This window comes from Dendrobates tinctorius, unplaced genomic scaffold, assembly GCF_039654945.1.
Source record: "Dendrobates tinctorius isolate UK_male_01 unplaced genomic scaffold, ASM3965494v1 ptg000338l, whole genome shotgun sequence".
NCBI classification, from domain to species: Eukaryota; Metazoa; Chordata; class Amphibia; order Anura; family Dendrobatidae; genus Dendrobates; species Dendrobates tinctorius.
In genome coordinates, this window is record NW_027362004.1 from 2,431,250 (window position 1) to 2,454,786 (window position 23,537).

Below are 23,537 nucleotides of genomic sequence, written 5' to 3' on the forward strand. Positions count from 1 at the left end.
TGTTATGCCACTGATATACATTGTTAACGTATTCTTATGTTTCTTAAATTCAGTACAATCGTCCTTTTGACAATGATGTTGTTGTATTTATGGAAGATCTTACATATGAGACACATAATGGTAAGCATGGTTTTGTCCTTAAACTTTTTTTTTAATTATGGGGGAGTCTAATTTAATTTTCTTCACCATTTTACACTTTGTTTAAACTGTATATGACATTCTACAATTACAATTTAAAGGGACTCTCACAGCACAGAATGACTGTTCAAACGAAGTCCTGCTGCTCGGTGCTTCATGGCAGAGCCAAACATTTAAATACAACTTCCCACCTTAATTCTGTGCTCAGTCCCTTTTAAAGATGTCCCTTATCCTGCTGTGTGCTGTTTACTTACAATGGAGGTTTTATCACCTGGTGATTATTATCCAGACTACATTGTATGGACTTGCTAGGCTCATTCCGCCACCTCCTGTGATAAGCAGCTCATATGTCAATAGACTATGTACATAGAGAACCTGGTGTGGGTGGAGTTAGCTTTTCAGTTCTGCTTCGTACTGCATCTAAGAACTGTGTCCCACCTGCTGCACCTAGTAAACTATATGATACATCGTTGGAATCTGGGTCTCTTTTACTACATGCTGTTCTCTTTACGTACCGTGCACCAGTCAAAATCTCCAGATATATATGCAGATAATCTTGAGACGGGTTGTGTAGAGTCCTCTTGGCCTATGTGTGGTAAGTATACAGCAAAAATAATTTAAAAAAAAAAGTATGGAATTGCCTCATAGACTATACCTTTGCTTACAACAGTATAATGTAAAAATTGTATGAAATGAAGATTCCATGAAGATCTTTGGATGACATGCCACTTTATGGCATTCATTACACATATGTATGTCATAAACTCTAGTAATTGTCTTGTCTATTTTGGGACAACAATCACTGGAGCTTCCCTGGGTATAAGATGTGTTACATACAGAAGTTAATAACCTAGCATTTGGTTGTGTTCGGTGTGCCGAACACAACCAAATTGCAACAGGTTGCGTTTGGCGCTGGTTGGCGCACCGTCAAAAGGACGCAGGCGGCGCCAAACGCATACTGCGCACGGCCTGCGTCCTCAGTGATAAAGATAGGGGACGCATGCAGCGTCATGCGCCCGGAGGCGGAGCTACCGGCAGAGGCGCGGCAGGGGGCGGGGCTTAGCGGCGGCCGTGCGCAGGCTGTCGCTGCGCCCTGAAGTGCAAATGTGAAACCGGCCTAACACCGTATCTAAGGTTGAAGGGAGACTTTAAGTCCATCTAGTTCAACCCATAGCCTAACATGTTGATCCAGAGGAAGGCAAAATAAACCCCATGTGGCAACACTATGCTCCCCATTGGGGGCAAAAAAAAATTCCTTCCTCATACGGCAGTCAGACTAGTTCCCTGGATCAATGCCCTATCAAGGAATCTAGTGTATATATAACCTGTAACATTATACTTTTCAAGAAAGGCTTCCAGTCCCTTCTTAAATTTTAGTAGTGAATCACTCATTACAACAACATATGGCAGAGAGTTCCATAGTCTCACTGCTCTTACAGTAAAGAATCTGTGTCTGTGATTATGCTCAAACCTTCTTTCCTCCAGACGTAGAGGATGCCCCCTTGTCCCCATCACAGGTCTAAGAGTAAAAAGATCATTAGAAAGGTCTTTGTACTGTCCCCGCATATATTTATACATTGTAATAAGATCACCCCATAGCCTTCGTTTTTCCAAACAAAATTACCCCAAGTGTAATAACCTGTCTTGGTATTGCAGACCCCCCCAGTTCTCTAATAACCCCGGACGCTCTTCTCTGCACCCGCTCCAGTTCAGCTATGTCTTTCTTATATACCGGAGACCAGAACTGTACACAGTATTCTAAGTGTGGTCGCACTAGTGACTTATATAGAGGTAAACTGATGTTCTCCTCATGTGCATCTATGCCTCTTTTAATGCATCCCATTATTTTATTTGCCTTTGCAGCAGCTGCCTGACACTGGCCACTAAATGTGAGTTTGTCGTCCACCCATACACCCAGGTCTTTTCATTGACAGTTTTGCCCAGTGTTGTACAGTTAAGCACATAATTATATATCTTGTTCTACCAAAGTGCATGACCTTACATTTATCCCTATTAAAGCTCATTTGCCATTAATCAGCCCAAGCTTCTAGTTTACATAAATCATCCTGTAATATAAAATTGTCCTCCTCTGTATTGATTACCCTGCAGAGTTTAGTGTCATCTGCAAATATTGAAATTCTGCTCTGTATGCCCCCTACAAGGTCATTAATAAATATGTTAAAAAGAAGCGGGCCTAATACCGACCCCTGCGGTACCCCACTGCTAACCGTGACCCAGTCCGATGCCTAAACACAATCTTTACCACAGACATCCAGTTTCATTGGGAACATTAGTGACCCTTCCAGACTTGCAGAGTGGCCTTCCCAGGCAAACAGTCTTGGTTGTGGCAATACATAGTTCTTATGAACGTGACAGGCAAGTGCCAAAGTTTGCACATAGTCATTCTGTTCCTTCTCCAGCTGAGATATTACGATTGGGGCGGGGTCATATATTCCCACTTTTTATAGTGTGGAATATGTTGCATCATTCCAACAGTGGTGTATTTTATAGTCTGGAAGTCCTTTGATGTATATTTTGGAAGGAACATGATAATGCCTGGGACTCGCCATCTGTAATTGAAGTCCATGCTCAAATTAAAAACCTCTTTTACTTTTATTTATTTTATTTTTTTGCCTCCTAAAATATTAAAAAACTTACAGAACTACTCAATTTGCTAAACTGTAACATGATCCTTCAGTGAAACCAAAATCCTTATTGTCTCGGCCTCTCTCGAGGTGGATTTTTGCATTGAAATGAGTGCATGATCAGTGCAGTAGGAGAGTGAAGGATAGATAGTGAAGAGGACTTTTTTTGTCTATACGATATGCTGCAAGTTTTTTTTTTTTTTTAAACTTTGCATATACTAAGTACTGGGTATAATGCGTATCCCTTTTTATTCCAGGTCGATGTCCATGGACAAATCAAACGGTAATGTTAGAAAATGTGGTACTTATTCTTATAACTGTGTAAAATATTTATCTTGCATGCAATTAAATGCAACCAACATTTTTTTTTCCTAGTAAGTTTCCAAAAACAGATCTTTTTACTTGTGTCCTAACATGTTCATTGGGGCATTTTTACCTTTTAACCCCACATATGCTCCTTTATGTCTGAATCTCATACTATTACTTCTATTCAGAACTTGAGATTGGAGTCTTTTTTTTTTTTCTTAATTGAGTTGGCAATTTATTTTTAACTGATTTATTGGGAACATGATTTTTGGCACTATAAGGCTATGTGCACACTGATTCAGGAGCTGCGGATCCGCAGCAGATTTAGGTGCGTTGTACAGTACCATTGTTTTCAATGGTAAACTGAAAAACGCTGTGCACATGCTGCGGATTTTTCCGCGCGGATTTGCTGCGGGTTCATATTCGCAGCATGTCAATTATTTGTGCGGATTCCGCTGCGGTTTCACACCTTCTCCATTGTAGAGGTGTGAAACCGCTAAACCACAGGCTAATCCGCAGGTAAACCACAGGTCTTTTCACCTGAGATTTTACCTGCGGATTTTTACAAATCTGCACGGAAAAATCCGCAGGAGCAAAATCTACGTGTGCCCATAGCCTAATAGCAGGGTATAGGAGCATTGTCCTTAACCCCTTTAACCCGGAGCATATTTTCACCTTCCTGACCAGGTCAAACTTTACAATTCTGACCAGTGTCACTTTGAGGTAATAACTCTGGAACGTTTCATATCCCAGTGATTCTAAGGTTGTTTTTTCTTGACGTGTATTTCATGTTAGTGGTAAATTTTGGGCAATATGGTTTGTGTTGTGCAAATTTTGCAATTTTCAAACTTTTACTTTTTATGCCCTTTAAACTAGATAGTTATCACACAAATAAAAAAATGATGCTGATGTAAAGTAAACTTGTTTTTTTTTTGTTTGTTTGGACGTTTAAAAGGGTTTTTCATTTTTCCAACAATATTACCGTATATACTCGTGTATAAGCCGACCTGTGTATAAGCCGACCCCCCCCCTAATTTTGTCACAAAAAACTGGGAAAAGTTATTGACTCGCGTATAAGCCTAGGGTGGAAAATGCCGAAGCTACTGGTAAATTTCAAAAATAAAAATAGATACGAATATAAGTAAACACAGTGATGAGTGGCCCCTTAAAATGCTGCACAGTGATGAGTGGCCACTTATAATGCTGCACAGTGGCCCCAATGCATTGTCATATTGCACAGGTAGTGTAAGGTGTTCCAGTCATTTAGCTGCTGCCGCTGCCTCGGTTAAAAAGAAAAAAAAAAGCCTATATACTCACCTCGTGGAGATCAACATCCAACACTGCGGAGACACCATCACATGTTTCTCAACGAAGTGATTCTAGAGCAATGCCCCCATCCCTTATGGGAAATATGCAAAAACATGCAAAACACAAGCCGCGGAGACACCACCACGTGTTTCTCAGCGCAAGCAATGACTAGCCAGGTCTTTCCCCGGGAAGGAACAACCACGGGAAGGGCAGTCTCCAATGAAGGAAACCACCTATGCCAAAACATCCACAGACAGCTGTCTCGGGGTATTGCCCCTCATCAGTGTGGAGTAGGAAACTGGCTAGTAGGAGCAATGCCTAGTAAAAGACTGTGAAAATGAGGATGAATGAACTCGTGAAGATCAACATCCAACACTGCGGAGACACCATCACATGTTTCTCAACGCAGTGATTCTAGATCAGTGCCCCCATCCCTTATGGGAAATATGCAAAAACATGCAAAACACAAGCCGCGGAGACACCACCACGTGTTTCTCAACGCAAGCAATGACTAGCCAGTCATTGCTTGCGATGGTGTCTCCGCAGTGTTGGATGTTGATCTCCATGAGGTCAGTCATCCTCATTTTCACAGTCTTTTACTAGGCATTGCTCCTACTAGCCAGTTTCCTACTCCACACTGATGAGGGGCAATACCCCGAAACAGCTGTCTGTGGATGGATACCATGTTTTGGCATAGGTGGTTTCCTTCATTGGAGACTGCCCTTCCCGTGGTTGTTCCTTCCCGGGGAAAGACCTGGCTAGTCATTGCTTGCGTTGAGAAACACGTGGTGGTGTCTCCGCGGCTTGTGTTTTGCATGTTTTTGCATATTTCCCATAAGGGATGGGGGCATTGCTCTAGAATCACTGCGTTGAGAAACATGTGATAGTGTCTCCGCAGTGTTGGATGTTGATCTCCATGAGGTCACTCATCCTCATTTTCACAGTCTTTTACTAGGCATTGCTCCTACTAGCCAGTTTCCTACTCCACACTGATGAGGGGCAATACCCCGAAACAGCTGTCTGTGGATGGATACCATGTTTTGGCATAGGTGGTTTCCTTCATTGGAGACTGCTCTTCCCGTGGTTGTTCCTTCCCGGAGAAAGACCTGGCTAGTCATTGCTTGTGTTGAGAAACACGTGGTGGTGTCTCCGCGGCTTGTGTTTTGCATATATACTCACCTCGTCGCTGCTGCTGCTCATCAACGTTGCCGACTCTGCCGTGACTGTTCAGGCAGAGGGCGCCTGCTAACTATGTCATGGTGCCCTCTGACCTGAACGTCACTGCCAGAGGACGCAAGACAGCAGAGCGACGCACAGCAGTAGAACGGGGGACAGGTGAATATGGCTCCCCCCGTCATACTCACCTCTCCTGGCATGCCTCTGCAGCCCCCCCGTGCTTGTTCCATGTTCAGCACGCTGTTCTTCCTGCTTTCTGCGGTCACGTGGTACCGCTCAGACTCATGAATATGCGCATATTCATGAGTCTAATGAGCGATACCACGTGACCGCTAAAAGCAGGAAGAACAGTGCGCCGAACATGGAACAAGCGCGGGGGGGCTGCAGAGACATGCCAGGAGAGGTGAGTATGATCTGACACCCCCCCCATTCCCCCTCCCTGGCTGACCCCCCCGGTATAAGACTCGCGTATAAGCCGAGAGGGGAGGTACACTTTCAGCCCAAAAAAAGGGCTGAAAATCTCGGCTTATACGCGATTGTTTGAAGGTACTTTGAGGACCCTATATGATAAAGAAATATCCAAAAGTGACACCAATTTAAATACTTCACCCCTCAATGTGCTCCAAGCCACATTTGAGGCTGGGTGCACACGTTCAGGAATCGGCAGCGCTTTGGACACAGCACATGTCCGCTGCATCCAAAGTGCTGACTGCTAGTGAATGCAGGTGAATCCGCATGTGTTCATTGAACTGTGTGGAATCGCCACATCTAATACTTTGCATCCGTAAAATTTATCATGCTAACGTCTCCGCAAGATAAATAAACATGCTCTGTCTGGAAAGACGCGCCACATGTCCAACTCTGCAGATAAGCCATCGGCGTCTCTGGATGCGTAGTGGACAAGGGATTTCTTGAAATCCCATCCACTATGCTGTAACATCGGGACGCTGCTCAAGTACGCAGCATACTGTACAACCCACAGCGTTTACAGACATGTGCCGCTAACAGCCGTGGGAGGAATCGCGTTCCTTCCGTGCCTGTTAACCTGTTAAATGCCATTGTCAAACTGACAGCGGCATGTAACGCGGTTCCGTCAAGCGTGCAGGAAATCCCGCCCATCATCGACCGTGTCACATGACCGTTGGTCGCTGTACGTTATAAACTTCTGTAAAGCCCTTGTGGGTTCAAAGTTCTCACCACATATCTAGATAAGTTCCTTGGGGGGTCTAGTTTCCAAAATGGGGTCACTTGTAGGGGGTTTCCACTGTTTAGGTACATCAGGGACTCTCCAAACGTGACATGGCGTCCGATCTGAATTCCAGCCAATTTTGCATTGAAAAAGTCAAATGGCGCTCCTTCCATTCTGAGCTCTGCCATGCGCCGAAACAGTCGTTCCCCCCCACATATCAGGTATCAGCGTACTCAGGACAAATTGCACAATAACTTTTGCAGTCCAATTTCTCCTGTTACCCTTGGTAAAATAAAAAAAATTGAACCTGAAGTATTTTTTTGGAGAAAAAAAGTTAGATGTTCATTTTTTTTTAAATATTCAAAAAAATTCCTGTGACGCACCTAAAGGGTTAATAAACTTCTTGAATGTGGTTTTGAGCACCTTAAGGGGTGCAGTTTTTAGAATGGTGTCACTTTTGGGTATTTTCTATCATATAGACCCCTCAAAGTGACCTCAAATGTGATGTGGTCCTAAAAATAAAATGGTGTTGTAAAAATGAGAAATCGCTGGTCAACTTTTAACCCTTATAACTTCCTAACAAAAAAAAATTTTGGTTCCAAAATTGTGCTGATGTAAAGTAAAGATGTGGGAAATGTTAGTTATCAAGTTTTTTGTGTGCTGTATCTCTGTGATTTAAGGGCATAAAAATTCAAAGTTGGAAAATTGCAAAATTTTCGTCAAATTTCTGTTTTTCTCACAAACGCAAGTTATTTGAATGAAATTTTACCACTAACATGAAGTACAATATGTCACGAGAAAAGAATGTCAGAATCACCGGGATAAATGGAAGCGTTCCAGAGTTACGACCTCATAAAGGTACAGTGGTCAGAATTGTAAAAATTGGCCCGGTCATGAACGTGCAAACCACCCTTGGGGGTGAAGGGGTTAAAATAACGGGCGATGCTGCGAGTATAGGAAAATTTAGATTTTTTTTTTTGTATTTTTTAAACCAATTTGAATTTTTTTTTCCACCGCTTAGATAAAGAAAAAAGAACCTAGACATGTTTTAGACATGTTTGGTGTCTATGAACTCGTAATGTCCTTGAGAATCATAATGGCATTTAGTGAATATAGTAAAAAAGCAAAACAAAAAACAACTGTGGAATTCCACTTTTTTTTCAATTTCATCGCACTTTGAATTTTTTTTTCTAGTACACAAAATGTTAAAACCAATGTAGTTAAAAAGTGCAACTCGTCCTGCAAAAAACAAGCCCTCACGTGGCCATATTGACTGAAAAATAAAAAAAGTTATGGTTCTGGGAAGAAGGGGAGCAAAAAAACGAAAATTCCTCTGGTCATGAAGCAGTGTACAAAGGAAATAATTAATTAAAATTTTGTTTTTTTAGCCCCAAATGTTTTAATTTTTACAAGAATAGCAGAAGAAAATAAACTGTACAATTTGTTGTTCAATTGCTCCTGAGTACACGGATAGCCCATACGTGGTGGAAAACTACTGTTTATTCGCACGGCAGAGTTAAGAAGGGAAGGGGCACCACTTGACTTTTGAAGCACAAAATTTTACGTAATAGTGGATCCTATGTCGCGTTTGCACTGAGCCCCTTGTGTGAATAAACAGTGGAAACTTCCCACAAGATACCCCATTTTGGAAACTACACACATAAAGGAACTTATCTAGATGTGTGGTGAGCACCTTGAACCCACAGATGCTTCACAGAATTTTATAAGGTTGTGTGTGGCGCCCCTGAGGCTCAGTCGCCACAGAGGTACTGCACCTCCTCCTGAGGTGTGGTATCCCACCATCCAGTTAAGGTGGAGACTCCTGACCACGCTCCAACACCTGCACCCCCACACCACAAAGTAGTGTAGCAAAGCACCTTCGGCGGCTCCCTGCTTGGAGTATAGCAAAGCACCCATTGGTAGATCCCTGCTTGGAACACGAAACATGCTGGGAGGTGGGTGGGGTTAGTTGACATTACAAGGAGTGGGAAGAGTTTAGGATGAGAGGTCAGTTGGTTAGAGAGTTGGAGAGGAGAAGATCCCCGGAGAGAGGGATAGATGGATGGAAGTGCTGCAGCAGATCCCTGTGACCTGGGTCTGCTTGCACGGGAAGGGAAGAGAGAAAACAACGTAGACTGAAAGCCTGATTCTCCATAGAAGGAAAGATTAGTAAGGAACGTGAGGAGTAAAAGGGAACAGAGGACGTGGGTTAGAAGAGAACCCTTCCTAGAAGTTCCAAGCGCAAGGCCGGGGCCCGGTCCCCGAGGTTGTATGGATACTAATGGTCCTGCAGCAGACACCGGAGGAATAGAAGTAGTGACCACTTTATTCCCACACAAGACTTGGGGACACAACAGCAACTGGATAGTGAACCGGGACTTAGTAGCAAGGAGTCCCCGAAGCAGGCTACAGCTGTCTGCCGTACAAGTAGAGTTCATAAGAACATCGGACAGGAGGCACTCCAGTGTAACTCAGTACTAGGAGTACTTCACTTAAAGGCGCTATAAGAGGAGACGTTCAGAAAGACATATGTTGGCGGAGTGTTGGAAAGGAATACTTCATCTGGCCTGGAGGTTGACTGAGTCCCTGACCCAGAGGACACGGCACGGAGGCAGGCACCTGTTTGTACAACAGGCTGTGAGTAAAGCTTTGGAACTACATGCCCCGGTGTCCTCCACTTATTCCTGCGCCAACCTGCCCAGCACTGCTGCATCTCTTGCGCCAGACACCACACCATCTACGTGTCACTTCACCTACACTGCCCTGGGACTACAGCTCTGCCTGTGGAGGGCTATAACATCATTGCTGCACCACACCATCTGTCCCAGAGGATCTGTCTGCAGCGTCGGCTTATATCCACATTGCCGAACACCACAGGTGGCGTCACGAATCACTTATAAACTTTCACCACAAGCACACTAAAACAACCCCCCTTTTGTAATGGGTGCCCAGGGCCACGAGCCGGGTCACAGCTGCCGTAACATCTCCCATTGAAGTTCATCGGGCCCGATACCGAGTACCCCACAGCTCTGGATGTGAGGGCGTCCCATGTGCCGTTAAAGTGAATAATTTTTTTTTTTCCCCTCAAATGTTGTTTTAGTCCAAAGTTTTTCATTTTCACAAGAGTAAAAGGAGAAAATGGACCATACAATTTGTTGCTTGATTTGCCCTGATACACAGTATACAGATGCCTCATGTGGTGGGAAAACTACTGTTTGGCCGCACTGCAGGGCTCGGAAGGGAAGAAGTGCCAATTGAATTCAGTACAACTTTGGCTGGAGTAGATTGCAGATGGCTTGTCACATTTTATGAGCCCCTGACATGCCAAAACTGCAACCCCCCCCTTTCAAATGACTTCAGTTTGGAAACTACACTTCATGAGTAATTCATCTAGGGGTGTAGTGAGCAATTTTAATCCTTAGGCGATTCACAGAATTGTATAACATTGAGCTGGGTAAATGGAAAATTACCATTTTGACCACAAAAATGTTGCTTTGGCCCCAAGTTTTTAACTTTCAAAGGGAAAAATAGGGGAAAACGAACTGTATAATTTTTTTATGCAATGTCTCCTGAGAACACCAACACCCCATATGGCGGCATGTAAAAGTTTGAACACCCCTGGTCAAAATGAGTGTTAAGGTGCTGTCACACTTAGCGATACACCAGCGATCCCGACAACGATATGGATCGCTGGTGCATCGCTAAGTGGTCGCTAGTGAGCTGCCACACAGGCAGATCTCACCAGCGACATAGCAGCGGTCGGCGGTCGCTACTTACCTGTCAGACGAGGCGATCCTGACATCCTCCCGCCCGCGTTCGCTCGTCGCCACAGCAGGAAGCTGACGACGAGAAACGGTCCAGGACGTTCTCGCGCGATCAGCGATAATCAGCGGGGAGCCGGTCGGAGGTAAGTATCAGACATAGCAATATCGCTTAGTGTGACAGACCCTTTAGTCTGGGATCACACATGCAAGAAACTCGGACGAGTCTCGCATCTTAACATCCGGCACTGCTGCTGGCACTCAGGACCGGAGTGTGCGGCTACATAGAAATACGTGCAGCCGCACACTCCTATCCAAGTGCCGGCGGCAGTGCCCGGGTATTGACATGCGAAACTCATGCGAGTTTCTCGCATGTCTGACCCCGGCCTTATTGTAAACATTTAAGCAAGTTGAAGATGAAATGATCTCTAAAAGATCTAAAGTTTAAGATGAAGCATAGCCTTTATATTTTAGTAAAAAAGAAAAAAATAATTTTTTACATTTCTCCCCAAAGCTTGTGTTCACTTTCCTGACAAGGCCAATTTTTAACCATTCTGACCAGTGTCACTTTGAGGTAATAACTCTGGAACGCCTCAATGGATCCCAAAGATTCTGAGATTTTGTTCTTTTGTGACATATTGTACTTCATGTTAGTGGTAAAATTTCTTTGATATGACTTGCATTTATTTGTGAAAAAAAGGAAATTTGACATTTTATAAAATGTCGCAAATTTTTATGGCTTTAAATCAGAGTCCTATTACACAAAATAGTTAATAAATTTCCCTCATGTCTACTTTTACATCAGCACAATATTTGAAACATTTTTTTTTAGTTAGGAAGTTAAGGGTTTAAAGTTGACCAGCAATTTCTCATTTTTACAAAAAATTTGCAAAACCATTTTTTAGGGACCACCTTATATTTGAAGTGAGTTTGAGGGGCCTATATAACAGAAATTACCAAAAACTGACATCATTCTAAAAACTGAACCTCTCAAGGAACTCAAAATCACATTCATGATGTTTATCAACCTTTCAGGTGCTTCACAGGAATGTTTGTAATGTGGAAGGGAAAAAATAAACATTTAGTTGTATGTCACAAAAATTTTCCTTTAGATCTAATTTTGTTTTACTTTTGTAAGGGTAACAGGAGAAAATAGACCATAGAATTTGTTGTGCAATTGCTCCTGAATGCGCAGATACCCAATACAACTGTTTGGGTGAGGGGCTTGGAAGGGAAGGAGCCCCATTAGACTATTTGAATGCAGAATTTGCTGGAATAATTAGCAGATGCTAAGTGACAACATTTTGGAACTTATCTAGATGTGAACACTTTGAACCCCCAGGTGCTTCACAGAAGTTTATAACATTAAGTTGTGAAAATAAAAAAAAAAGTAACTTTTTCCCGCAAAAATCTTTTTTTTTTTAACTCCAAATTTTGTATATTCACAAGGGTAACAGGAGAAATTGGACCCCAAAATTTGTTGTGCAATTTCTCCTGAGTTCACTGATACCCCATGTGTCATTGAAAACTACTTTTGAGGCACAGTGCAAAGCTCAGAAGGGAAGAAACGTCAGATTGCAGATTTTGCTGCACTTATTTGAGGGTGCCATGTTATTTTGACAGAGCGCCTGAGGTGCAAATACAGCAGAACGCCCCATAAGTGACCTCATTTTACAAACTAAACCTCTCAATGAATTCATCTGGGGGGGCAGTGATTTTATTGACCAAACAGAAGTGTTAGAGGCTTTTATACCATTGAGCAGTGAAGATGAAATAACTTACATTTTTACAAGCAAGATTGTGTTAGCCCCAAGTTTTATATTTTCATACTGGCACATGGATAAAATGTGTCCCACACTTTCTACTGAATGTGGCAATACCCCGTATGCGGCTGCACAGTACTACTTGGCCATATGGAGAAACTCTGGAGGGATGGAGAATTATTTTCCTCCTGGAACTCAGATTTTCCTAGACTAGTTTGCAGATTCCATATAATGAGCCCCTAAGTGCTAGAAAAGCAGAATCTCCCCCTCAAGTGACCCATTTAGGAAATTATAACACTTTGGGAATTTATCTACACATGTAGTGACAAATTTGACTCCATTGGTGTTTTCCAGAAACAAGCAGCTGTGGATGTTGCTGAGTGAAAATTGCAAACTGTCATTGTAATGACCAGTACGCGTTATGCCTAGTTCGTGCTTCTGGAGACTTGCACCTGTAAATTAAGCGGGCTCACTACAGAAATGCCAAACATGTGGGTGCAAAATGTGGTTTAAGCACACTGGGGCTCAGAAGGGAGGGGGAGGCATTTTGATTTGGGATTGGGGAATTTGCTGAATTTCTTTTGGGGGGGCGAGGAGCCATTTTGCTTTTCCAGATCCTTGGTGCTATCATTAACGTTGAAGCCCCCTATATTTCCATTAACAGGTGACGGACCTGAGTGAGGGCTTGCTTTTTTTTTTTTTTTTTTTTGTGGATTGAGTTGAAGCTTTTATTGGGAAAATTTTACATAACACTTATGATAACATTTATCCGGCGCTCTATGCTGAGCACTTGCATCGGGGTTTCCATCTAAATCTCTGAGTGATGTGACAGATGAAACCCTCGATGGATCCATTTACTATAATGAGGCAGCAGAGTTACTCTGGACTTCGTCTGGCCTCTGTTCAGTCTTTTCAGAAGTGCACAAAACTGTGGCAGAAGGCACTTTTATGCAATCCTAAAAAGACTGACACCGCCAGATCACAGGTCCTATGGTTTCCACAGTGACTCCATCTGCGATGCTCTTCTATTTCGCTGTCATACTAAGCGGCATCAGAGGGGATAAATGCCCGCGATCTGTGCTAGCGCTGATCATGGGCATTGCTGCGGGGTGTCAGCTCTCACCAAAGCTGACATCCGCACCCGATCGCCATGGCGCTCAGCGTGAGAAGATTTGTGTGCTCGCTTTTACCAAAGTTTCAGACCTTTAATCTGATAGGGTTATAGCTTATTCACCATCATCATTGGGAAAGGCCAGGTAATGCAAGTTTCCCAGCTTTATAAAACCCAGCCTCCTCTAACCTTGTGACAAAAACAGCCATGGGTTCTTCTAAGCAGCTGCATAGCACTCTGAAAATGGTGGAGGCCCGCAAAGTGTTTTCAATTTGCCCTTTCCTCAGTTAGAAATGTAATTAAGAAATAGCATGAAACAGGAGCAGTGGAGGTCAAGATCTGAAAGACCAAGCAAAAGTTCAGTGAGAACTGCTTGTAGGATTGCTAGAGAGGCAAATTTGAACCCGCACTTGACTGCAAAAGACCTTCAGAAAAAATTTAGCAGACTCTGGAGTTGTGGTACATTGTTTTACTGATCAGAGACACCGGCACAAATAAGGCCTTCATTAAGGAGTCATCACAAGAAAACCTCTCCTGCATCCTCACTATAAAATTCAGTGTCAGAGGTATGCAAAAGAACATCTAAACAACCTGGATGCACTTTGGAACCCAGTCCTGTGGCCCGATGAGGTTAAAATAGAACTCTTTGGCCGCAGTTATCAAAGGTATTTTTGGAGTAAAAGGGCACAAAATTTCAGGAAAAGAACATCTCGAAACCATTAGCACCTTTCCGACATCGGGCGTACATTTACGCCGATGTCGGACTCCCTCCCTTTGTGGGCTCCGGCGGTGATCCCACATCTCTTCTGGAACTTATCAGCTGTTTTGAACAGCTGACATGTGCCCGGAATAGCCACTGGTGGAATCCTGATCTGCCCACGGCTATTAACCCGTTAAATGCCCCTGTCAAACGCTGATAGCGGCATTTAACTCGCGTTTCCGGCCATCAGGCCGGAAATCCGAACCAGTGACCCCCGTCACGTGATTGCGGGTCACTGGTGGGCTGGCATGACAACCAGAGGTATCTTGGAGACCTCTATGGTTGTCACTGCCGGCTTGCTGTGAGCGCCGCCCAATGGTTGGCGCTCATAGCAAGTGAGTAATTCTGCTACATAGAGGCGATCTGATCATCGCCTGTATGTAGCTGAGCCGATAAGGTTATAGCAGCTTCTAGTATTCCATTGAAGCATGCCAAAAAGCTGGATTACTTACCGGTAATGCTCTTTTATTGAGTTCACGACAGCAACCACATTAGAGGGATCCGCCCATAGGAACAAAACCTACAGAAATAAAAGGGGCGGTTCGCCTCTCCTCCTCAGTTGGATTTCAGATTATCAGTGGAGCCACCAAAGTATTTGGCAAATACAATATATCCAAGAAAACAATCTACAAAATACATATATATTTCTATATACAACCACCATTACGTGCTTTACTTATATCTAACTTAGGGAGGATTGTGAGTGGGTGCTGTCGTGTACTCAATAAAAGAGCATTACCTGTAAGTAATCCGGCTTTTTAACTCTTTGCCACAACAGCACCCACGAGAGATTTTTAGAGAACCATCACCTGGAAGGGACCACCGTGCTGAGGACAGCTCTACCAAAGGCTAGGTCAGAAAAAAGATCCAGCTTGAAGTGATTGTAAAAGGTGGATGGAGTCTACCACGTTGCAGCCTTACATATAAGTTCAATTGGGATGTCTGCCCTCTCAGCCCAAGAGGATGCCACAGCTCGTGTTGGATGCACCTTTACACCCTCCGGGAAACTTTCGCCCTTCATGGAGTATGCCAGGCAGATCGCATCCATGATCCAACGAGATAAGGTGCCCCTTGTGACTCCATACCCTTTTCTGTGGCCCTGAAAGGATATAAACGGAGCCCTACTCTGCCTCCAGGCCCTAGATCTATCTGTGTGCTTAAGGATGGCCCTCTTTACATCTAGGGTGTGAAACCTTTCATCTTCTGGAGTCGAAGGGTCACTAAAGAAGGATGGAAGCAAGATCTCTTGAGACCTGTGAAACTTTGCCACCTTAGGAAGATGGAATCCTGATCTGCCCACGGCTATTAACCCGTTAAATGCCCCTGTCAAATGCTGATAGCGGCATTTAACTCGGCATTTAACTATTTTGTGCTGAGATACTAGTAGAAAGGGTGGAGCTATGGAAAGAGCCTGGATGTCGCTAACTCTTCTAGCTGATGTCAGTGCTACCAAAAGGACTTTTTTTTAGCAATATGTATTTCAGGGGGACAGATTCTAACGGCTCATATGGGGGACCCGTTAGGGTGTCCAAAACCAGATTTAAATCCCAGGAAGGTATCTGAGAAATGTGAACCTGGTTACTATGTTTACATGTTGTGATGAACCGGGAGACCCATTTATCTCCAGCCACATAATAACCATAAAGGGCCCCTAAGACAGATATCTGGACCTTCAGTGTACTAACGGACAGGGCCAGCTCTCTACCCCTCTGTAGAAATTCTAAAATAGCTGTGATTGGAACCTCCCTAGAACTGGTATCCGTATGGAATTCTAGAAATTTCCTCCAAACTTTACTATAAATTTTTGTAGTAGATTCTTTCCTACTCTGTAGGAGTGTGTTATCTAGACCCTCCGAAAATCCTCTTAATCTTAACTGCCTCTCTAGTTCCATGCCGTCAAGTGGAGACCCATGGAGCTTGAAGGGCATCCACTAACTCCGGATGATCTGCTGTATTCAGGGAGGCAAATCTCTGCACCTGCTTGTTCTCTCTCGTGGCAAAAAGGTCTATTTGGGGAAGGCCCCATAATCCTACGATCTTCCTGAATATCTGGCGATTTAGACACCATTCTCCTTGACGTAATGTATGACAGCTCAGGAAGTCTGCTTTTAAATTATCTTTTCCTTTGATATGAAGGGCAGAGAGAGAGAAGGTAAATGGGTCTTGGCTAGATCGAAAATATTTACTGCGGAAGACATTAGTCTTTTTGATCGTGTTCCGCCTTGTCTGTTCACATATGTGACTGCCGTGGTGTTGTCAGACAGGACTCTTGCATACGAACCTCAAAGCTGTGAAAGAAAATGATGTAGTACGTGACTGACCGCATTTAACTCCTTCAAATTTGATGAATTCTGTTATTCCCCACTGTTCCCCTGTCCCTGAGCCAAGCTATCCCTCATATGGGCCCCCCATCCTTCAGGGCTAGCATCAGTACTGATTATACAGGATGGTCTTATCACCCATGGAACACCTCTAGAGAGATGGTTATCCAGCCAGCCAGCAGGTCAGGGTGTCTAAGACGTCTGTAGACAGTTATTATTCCCCCGAATTTTATACTACCAGAAAATTATCAAGATGTGGTATGATCAGCGTATCCTGCTGACGTAAAAAGGCCATCACCTCCAACACCACTTTTCTGAAAACTCGTGCCATAGAGAGACCAAAGGGCATTGCTTTGAACTGGAAATGGCGAGCTTCCCCTGCCAAAATCACTGCCACCCTACTCCTTTGGTGACACTTTAAATGACTAGCCCGAAGGGTTCGGGCTCGATCACTGTGGCAACTCATAATGTCAAAGGTATTCCCCTGCTAAGCGTAGCCAAATACTCACACTCCTGAAAAAAAAACTAAAAACACAAGTGGCTTTCATTCAAGAAACTCACTTCAAACCTGGTAGAGTCCCCAATATGTCTTTCTCTCATTTTCCTATATGGTATAATAGCTGTGTCTCCACAGCATCTAAAGGGGTGAGCATTGCCTTCAGAAGGGGTTTCCCCTTTACAACTATTGATAGCTTAAGTGACACGGAAGGTAGATTCGTCTTTGTCAAAGGTCTTTTTGCAAACACGAAGGTGACATTTGAAAATATATATGCCCCCCAATAAGAACCAGGTTTCATGGATGATTAAAACATTAGACACCCTCCAACTTTTTCAAGAGGGTATATTAATAGTGGGAGGTGATTGGAATCTAATAGTTCAACCAAACCTGGACGCTTCTAGTGGATCTTCCCCTATTTCTTGGAAACTGAGACAAAGATTCTTAAACTGCAGTCACTACATTTAGTTGATCCCTGGCGAACCTTATTTCCCACTACAAAGGATTACACCTTCTTTTCCCCTCCGCACAGCTCTTATCGGTTAGACTACTTTTCCGTACAAACAAAAGCTTTTCACTTTAATTAGATCATCTCAAATAGGAGAGATAACAATATCGGACCATGCACCTGTTTTCATGACTATTGAAATCACCACATTACCTCGTGCGGTGGGTAATTGGAGGTAGAATTAATCGCTATTGGACAACCCGGACAATGTAGGGAAATTGAGAGATAACATCACACGATATTTCAATGAAAATATCACTGAAGGGGTACTAACTCCTAATATTTGGGAAGCTCATAAAGCCGTAATCAGGGGGGAACTCATTTCTATGGGTTCTTATGTGAAAAAAATGAGAGAGAGATTCAATCCCTTCTTCATCAAATTAATACAGCAGAATGTCTTCATAAATCAAATAGGTTGGGTGAGTTTCCCAAGTTTCTTACCACTCTTAGACATAAATTAAAGGATGTTTTAAACGTGAGATTGGCCAAGACTTTTATGTATAGTAGACATAGATTCTACATGCATGGTAACAAAAGTGGCTCTCACCTCTCAAATGATAAAAAAGCAAACGGAAAAGACATTCATAAAAAATATTCAAATCAATCCTAACAAAAGAGTGGTGGAGTCCAGGGAGATTGCCGAGGCCTTCAGACATTATTATAACTATATAACTGTTAGGCGTCGGATTCCTGCGGCTACACAGCAGGAGTCCAGAGCCTCACATTCTGCGGTCTCCCATTATTTATCGACCGCAGAGGAGATTGCTCAGCAATCCCAGCGTCACAGACGCTCTGCTCAGACCTGCTCTATGGGTCTGGCTGTTGCTGCCACCTTTGGGTCAGCAATAGCAATGCAGACTGCTCAGCAGCAAATCGCTCCAGAGGCTAAGTCCCTCCGCTGTTCTACTGAGCATGCTCACGAGACTATCTCCCATTGGAGATCGGGAGTCACGTGCTCAGGTCCTTCTGATCTCATTGGCCCATCTCAGAGATCTGGAAGGTTCTGCACAACTATAAAAGGTCCGCATGGCCGCTCGGCCATGCGCTAGTATAGGCTATACTTGCTATGTGTGAATGGTGACGGATGTATGATTCTGGTGACTGACTCATTATGAAACTCCTTCCCTCTGATATTACGCATGTGGATAGGGAATTAGTTATAGTCAGCGCCAGTCAGTGGCAGGCTATACGCCACAGTGCATACCGCACCGCTACACTAACGTCCGATAGTGTGAAGCCTCACGGCACTGTCATATAGCGGCAGTAGTTACTGCCGCGCTGCAGTTAGCAGCACTTACCGGCGTCCGCGGTAGCGACGCCGCGCGCACGGTAGGTCAAGACGGACACCGACCTCTGTCTTGGGCCATGTCCTGTGACCATATACGCCAGCTGAGACCTGTGAAGCTAACAGGCTCGGCATTTATGCTTCAGCGCCTCTGTGAGCTTAACAGAGTCCGCTCTGCGCTCCTCGGGTGACATTTAACCCGAGCTGTTGTGAGTTCATTTTTCCCTTCACCATTGAGGTCTGATGAACTCTCTCCTCTGGTGAAGGAAGGTAGTGAGGCTGATTACCAAACACCTGGGAAGCTAGATGATGACTGTGTGGCTGGAATTGAGGACTGGATATAAGGCTGCCGACGCCCTTCTTCCTGGCTGGTCATTTTCCTGCTGGATTCTTGGAGACCAGTCTGATTCCTGCATCTCAAAGCTAAGTTTTTCTGCTCTGCTTTGTACTCTTCAGTTTTGTTTTTGTTTTGCCTTGTTTTTTGGGAGTTCTGCCATCCCCGGCCGGGGGTGAGCTGAGTTCCATTTTTGTCTCTGATCTGTTGATCTTTTGCTCTGTCTTCAGAATATACCTGAGTGCTGATATAGTCTTTTGAAGCCTAGCGACTTCAGGGCCTGTTTTTCCTATCAGTCGGTTGGCTCATTTTGATAGGGTTTTTGCGGATGGCAGACAGCAACTTTCCTATCCTGTCCTATGTAGTTAGCTTGGGCCCCATTATTTGCTCAACCTATCTTTCTATCTGTGTTAGTGTTTTCATCTTGCTTCACCGTCATTATATGTTGGGGGCTGCCTATTGCTTTGGGGTCTGCTCTGGGGCAGTTTAGTTTTTCCCCTTTCTGTCTTTAGGCTATGTAGTTCTCCGGATGTGATCGAGGGGTCTAGTGCACCGTAGGAACCCCCCACGGCTACTGCTAGTTGTTGTGGATAGGTCCAGGGGTCTGCAATCCGATAGCTGCCAACCTCTCTGGTTTTTCTGGACTTAGCTGGTATTTTGTTTTTTCCTCCTTCGGTGACTCATCATAACACCGAGCGCAGTATACCTCCATATAGCGAGTCTGCCATTACTCAGCAGCGGTTGTTACACCTACTGCACGGTCGACCCCGGGCGGCGAACGCACTTCCTATTATTTATATTTAGTGCGTTCTGCCGTCCCTAACATTATACTAGCGCCAGGGTCTGGCTAATAATGGCAGACTTGCAGCAGCTTCAGCGGTACATTCAGCAGCTGGAGGGCTGGTTGGCTACTGTCGAGAGTGCCGCCTCCGCTGCGAAGTTTACTGAGACTGCTGCTCAGGAAGTCGCAGAGGCTGTCTCACGTGTGTCCACGGCCACGCCTGCACCGACAGTTACCCGCCTCCCGTTGCCCGATAATTTTTCTGGCGATAGCGCCTCCTGTAGGGGTTTCGTGAGCCAGTGCTCTATTCAGCTTGAGTTACTGGCCGCACGTTTCCCTACAGAATGGGCTAAGGTGGGGTTCCTTGTTTCCCTTCTGTCGGGCAGGACGTTGGAGTGCGCCACGCCACTGTGGGAACGTGGTGACCTAGAAGTTTGGACAGTTCTTAACATCTCTAAAGCAGGTCTTTTTGGCCCCATGGGTCACTCACGATACCTCTCTCCAGTTACTTGCGATTACGCAGGGAACTCAGTCGGTCAGTCAGTATGCTGTTCGTTTCCGGACACTGGCTTCCGAGCTCGAGTGGCCTGATAGAGCACTCATCCCTGTGTTCTGGAGAGGGTTGGCTGAGCATGTCAAAGATGCCTTATCCACCAGGGAGGTTCCCATCAGCCTGGAAGAGTTGATAGCGATCTCCACCCGTATAGACCTCCGTTATAACGGAGCGCGGGCTGGAGCGTACTCAATCCAGACAGAAGTTTAGGTCGACTCCTGGCTTCTCCGAATTGCTGGAGTCTCCTGATCTGGAGGTTTTACCTCCTGAACCCATGGACGTGTCCCGTACTGGTCCGAAACCACGTCCGGCACAGGGTCCCACTTGCTGCTACCTGTGTCGACAGTCGGACCACCTGGCTAATAGGTGTCCGCAGCGGTCGAAAAAGCGTTCACCTCTGGTGGCAGTTGGTGGAGATCTACCTAATACGAAAACGTTCTCCTCCAAACCAGTATTCCGAAGGACGTTAGATAGCGGGGCTTCCTCCTGGGAGGTAGAGGTCACAGTGGACTCTGGGGCAGAGGAAAACTTTATGTCCTCAGCCTTTGCCCAAAAGCACGCCATTCCACTGGTGCCACTTCCTCACCCCGTGACCGTTAGGGTGGTTAACGGATCTACCTTACCGTCTCAGATTACCCACCAGACAGCACCCCTGGGGTTCTCTATCTCCCAGTCTCATCGCGAAACGTTGTCCCTGCTCATCATGCCTAAAGCTGGAGTCTCACACAGCGACTTACCAGCGATCCCGACAACGATATCAATGTGTCAGGATCTCTGGTAAGTCGCTATGTGATCGCGGCATCGCTGTGATCGTTAGAGCGCTGATGCCATATCCCTGTAAAAAAATAGAATTAAAATAAAAAATATTGTTATTCTCACCTTCCGACGTCCTGCACAGCCTTCCCGCCTCTCTCCACGCTCCGGTCCCAGTAATCCTTTGCGAGAATGACCGCGAGAATGTCACGGTCTCGCGGGTTCACAAAGTCTCGCGGTCATTCGTGCAAAGGATCACTGGGACCGGGAGTGTGGAGAGAGGCGGGATGGCTGCGCGGGACATCGGAAGGTGAGAATAGCAATATTTTTTATTTTTTTTAAATTATTTTTTACAGCTGATCGCTGGTCTCCCGCCTGTCACACGCAGCGATGCGTGCTGGCCAGCGGGAGACCAGCGACGAAAGAAATGTCCAGAGGTTTCTTGCAGCGATCAGCGATACCGGCAGGGGGGCCGGTCGCTGATCGCTGTCACACACAGCGATCTCGCTGGTGAGATCGCTGTTACGTCACAAAAGTTGTGACTCAGCAGCGTTCTCGCTAGCGAGATCGCTATGTGTGACGGTACCCTAAGGGCATCGACCAGGTGCTTCTCGGACTCCCCTGGTTACGTTGCCATTCTCCCCATATTGAGTGGTCCTCGGGCAGTATACTGGGCTGGAGCAAGGACTGTGTGAGGAGGTGCATGGGGGGCAGTGTTCAAGTAGCCTCTGTGGAGGTGCCCATGGATCATTTCGCACCCCTCACTGGGAATCTGAAGTTCATGGCTCCTGTCGTCCTTGAACCAGTGCCGCCGAGCAAAACCTTTGTTCCGCCTCACCTGCGGTCCAAGGTTCTTGCGTGGGCACACGCGTCCAGGGTGGGTGGTCACTTTGGTTACAAGCGTACCACAAAACTCCTGGCTAGCTCTTATTGGTGGCTGCACAGGGCTCAGGACACTAAAGAATATATTCAGGCATGCGCCTCCTGTGCTCGGAGTAGATCCTCTAAACAGAGGTCGGCTGGGTTACGGTGTCCCTTGCCGGTGGCAGACCGGGCAGTGGAGTTCCGCGACAGTCTGGGTCGCACCCTGCACATCACTCAAATCTGTAATGAGAATGAAGACGCCCGCCAACACACTTCGGCGCCCCACTCCACTCGGCTCCTGGCGACTTAGCCATCCTCGACGCCCTCCACGTGCCTTCTCTCGGACCAATTCACATGTCCCGGGTTTTTCAAGTCATCTGCTGGGGCATCAGGCTGGTCTGCGGACGAGCCTGAGGCCTACGCCTCTGTGGGTCATAAGGTGGTACGTGGCAAAAAATTTTGCCAGGAGGGGGGTAATGTTAGGCGTTGGATTCCTACGGCTACACAGCAGGAGACCAGAGCCTCACATTCTGCGGTCTCCGATTATTTGTCGACCGCAGAGGAGATTGCTCAGCAATCCCAGCGTCACAGACGCTCTGCCCAGACCTGCTCTATGGGTCTGGCTGTTGTTGCCACCTTTTGGGTCAGCAATAGCAATGCAGACTGCTCAGCAGCAAATTGCTCCAGAGGCTAAGTCCCTCCGCCGCTCTACTGAGCATGCTCACGAGACTTTCTCCCATTGGAGATCGGGAGTCACGTGCTCAGGTCCTTCTCCTGATCTCATTGGCCCATCTCAGAGATCTGGAAGGTCCCGCACGACTATAAAAGGTCCGCATGGCCGATCAGCCATGCGCTAGTATAGGCTATACTTGCTGTGTGTGAATGGTGACGGATGTATGATTCTGGTGACTGACTCATTATGAAACCCCTTCCCTCTGATATTACGCATGTGGATAGGGAATTAGAGTTATAGTCAGCGCCAGTCAGTGGCAGGCCATACGCCACAGTGCATACCGCACCGCTACACTAGCGTCCGATAGTGTGAAGCCTCACGGCACTGTCGTATAGCGGCAGTAGTTACTGCCGCGCTGCAGTTAGCAGCACTTAGGCTGGTTTCACATTTGCGTTAAAACAACGCTGCGCCCTGCGTCGTTAAGCCCCGCCCCGAGCCGGCTCCCTGCCCGCCCCATCCGGGATCACCGCCTACTTTCGCATTTGCACGCATGCGATCGGCGCACCCTATCTTTAGCATAGGGTGCGCAGATCATGCGCTGCCAGTGTGAAAGTAGCGTGTTGCGCACTTTTGACGGTGCGCCGTGCGCGCCGAAATGCAGCATGTTGCATTTCGGCGCGCACGGCGCACCGTCAAAAGTGCGCAACACGCTACTTTCACACTGGCAGCGCATGATCTGCGCACCCTATGCTAAAGATAGGGTGCGCCGATCGCATGCGTGCAAATGCGAAAGTAGGCGGTGATCCCGGATG

General features: G+C 45.7%; 1 protein-coding gene across 4 annotated transcripts in view; it reads left to right on the top strand.

Moving 5' to 3' along the window:
• The window catches only part of LOC141074858 (uncharacterized), a 120,701-nt gene that overhangs the window by 69,185 nt on the left and 27,979 nt on the right, over nucleotides 1–23,537 (top strand). For 3 of the 4 annotated variants that reach the window (XM_073562127.1, XM_073562124.1, XM_073562125.1), the window contains 2 exons: nucleotides 54–120; nucleotides 3,041–3,066. The exons of the other annotated variant lie outside the window; for it this stretch is intronic. In XM_073562127.1, coding sequence (XP_073418228.1) covers nucleotides 54–120; nucleotides 3,041–3,066 — 93 coding nt within the window. The remainder of the gene's footprint in view (nucleotides 1–53; nucleotides 121–3,040; nucleotides 3,067–23,537) is intronic. 4 annotated transcript variants of the gene reach the window in all.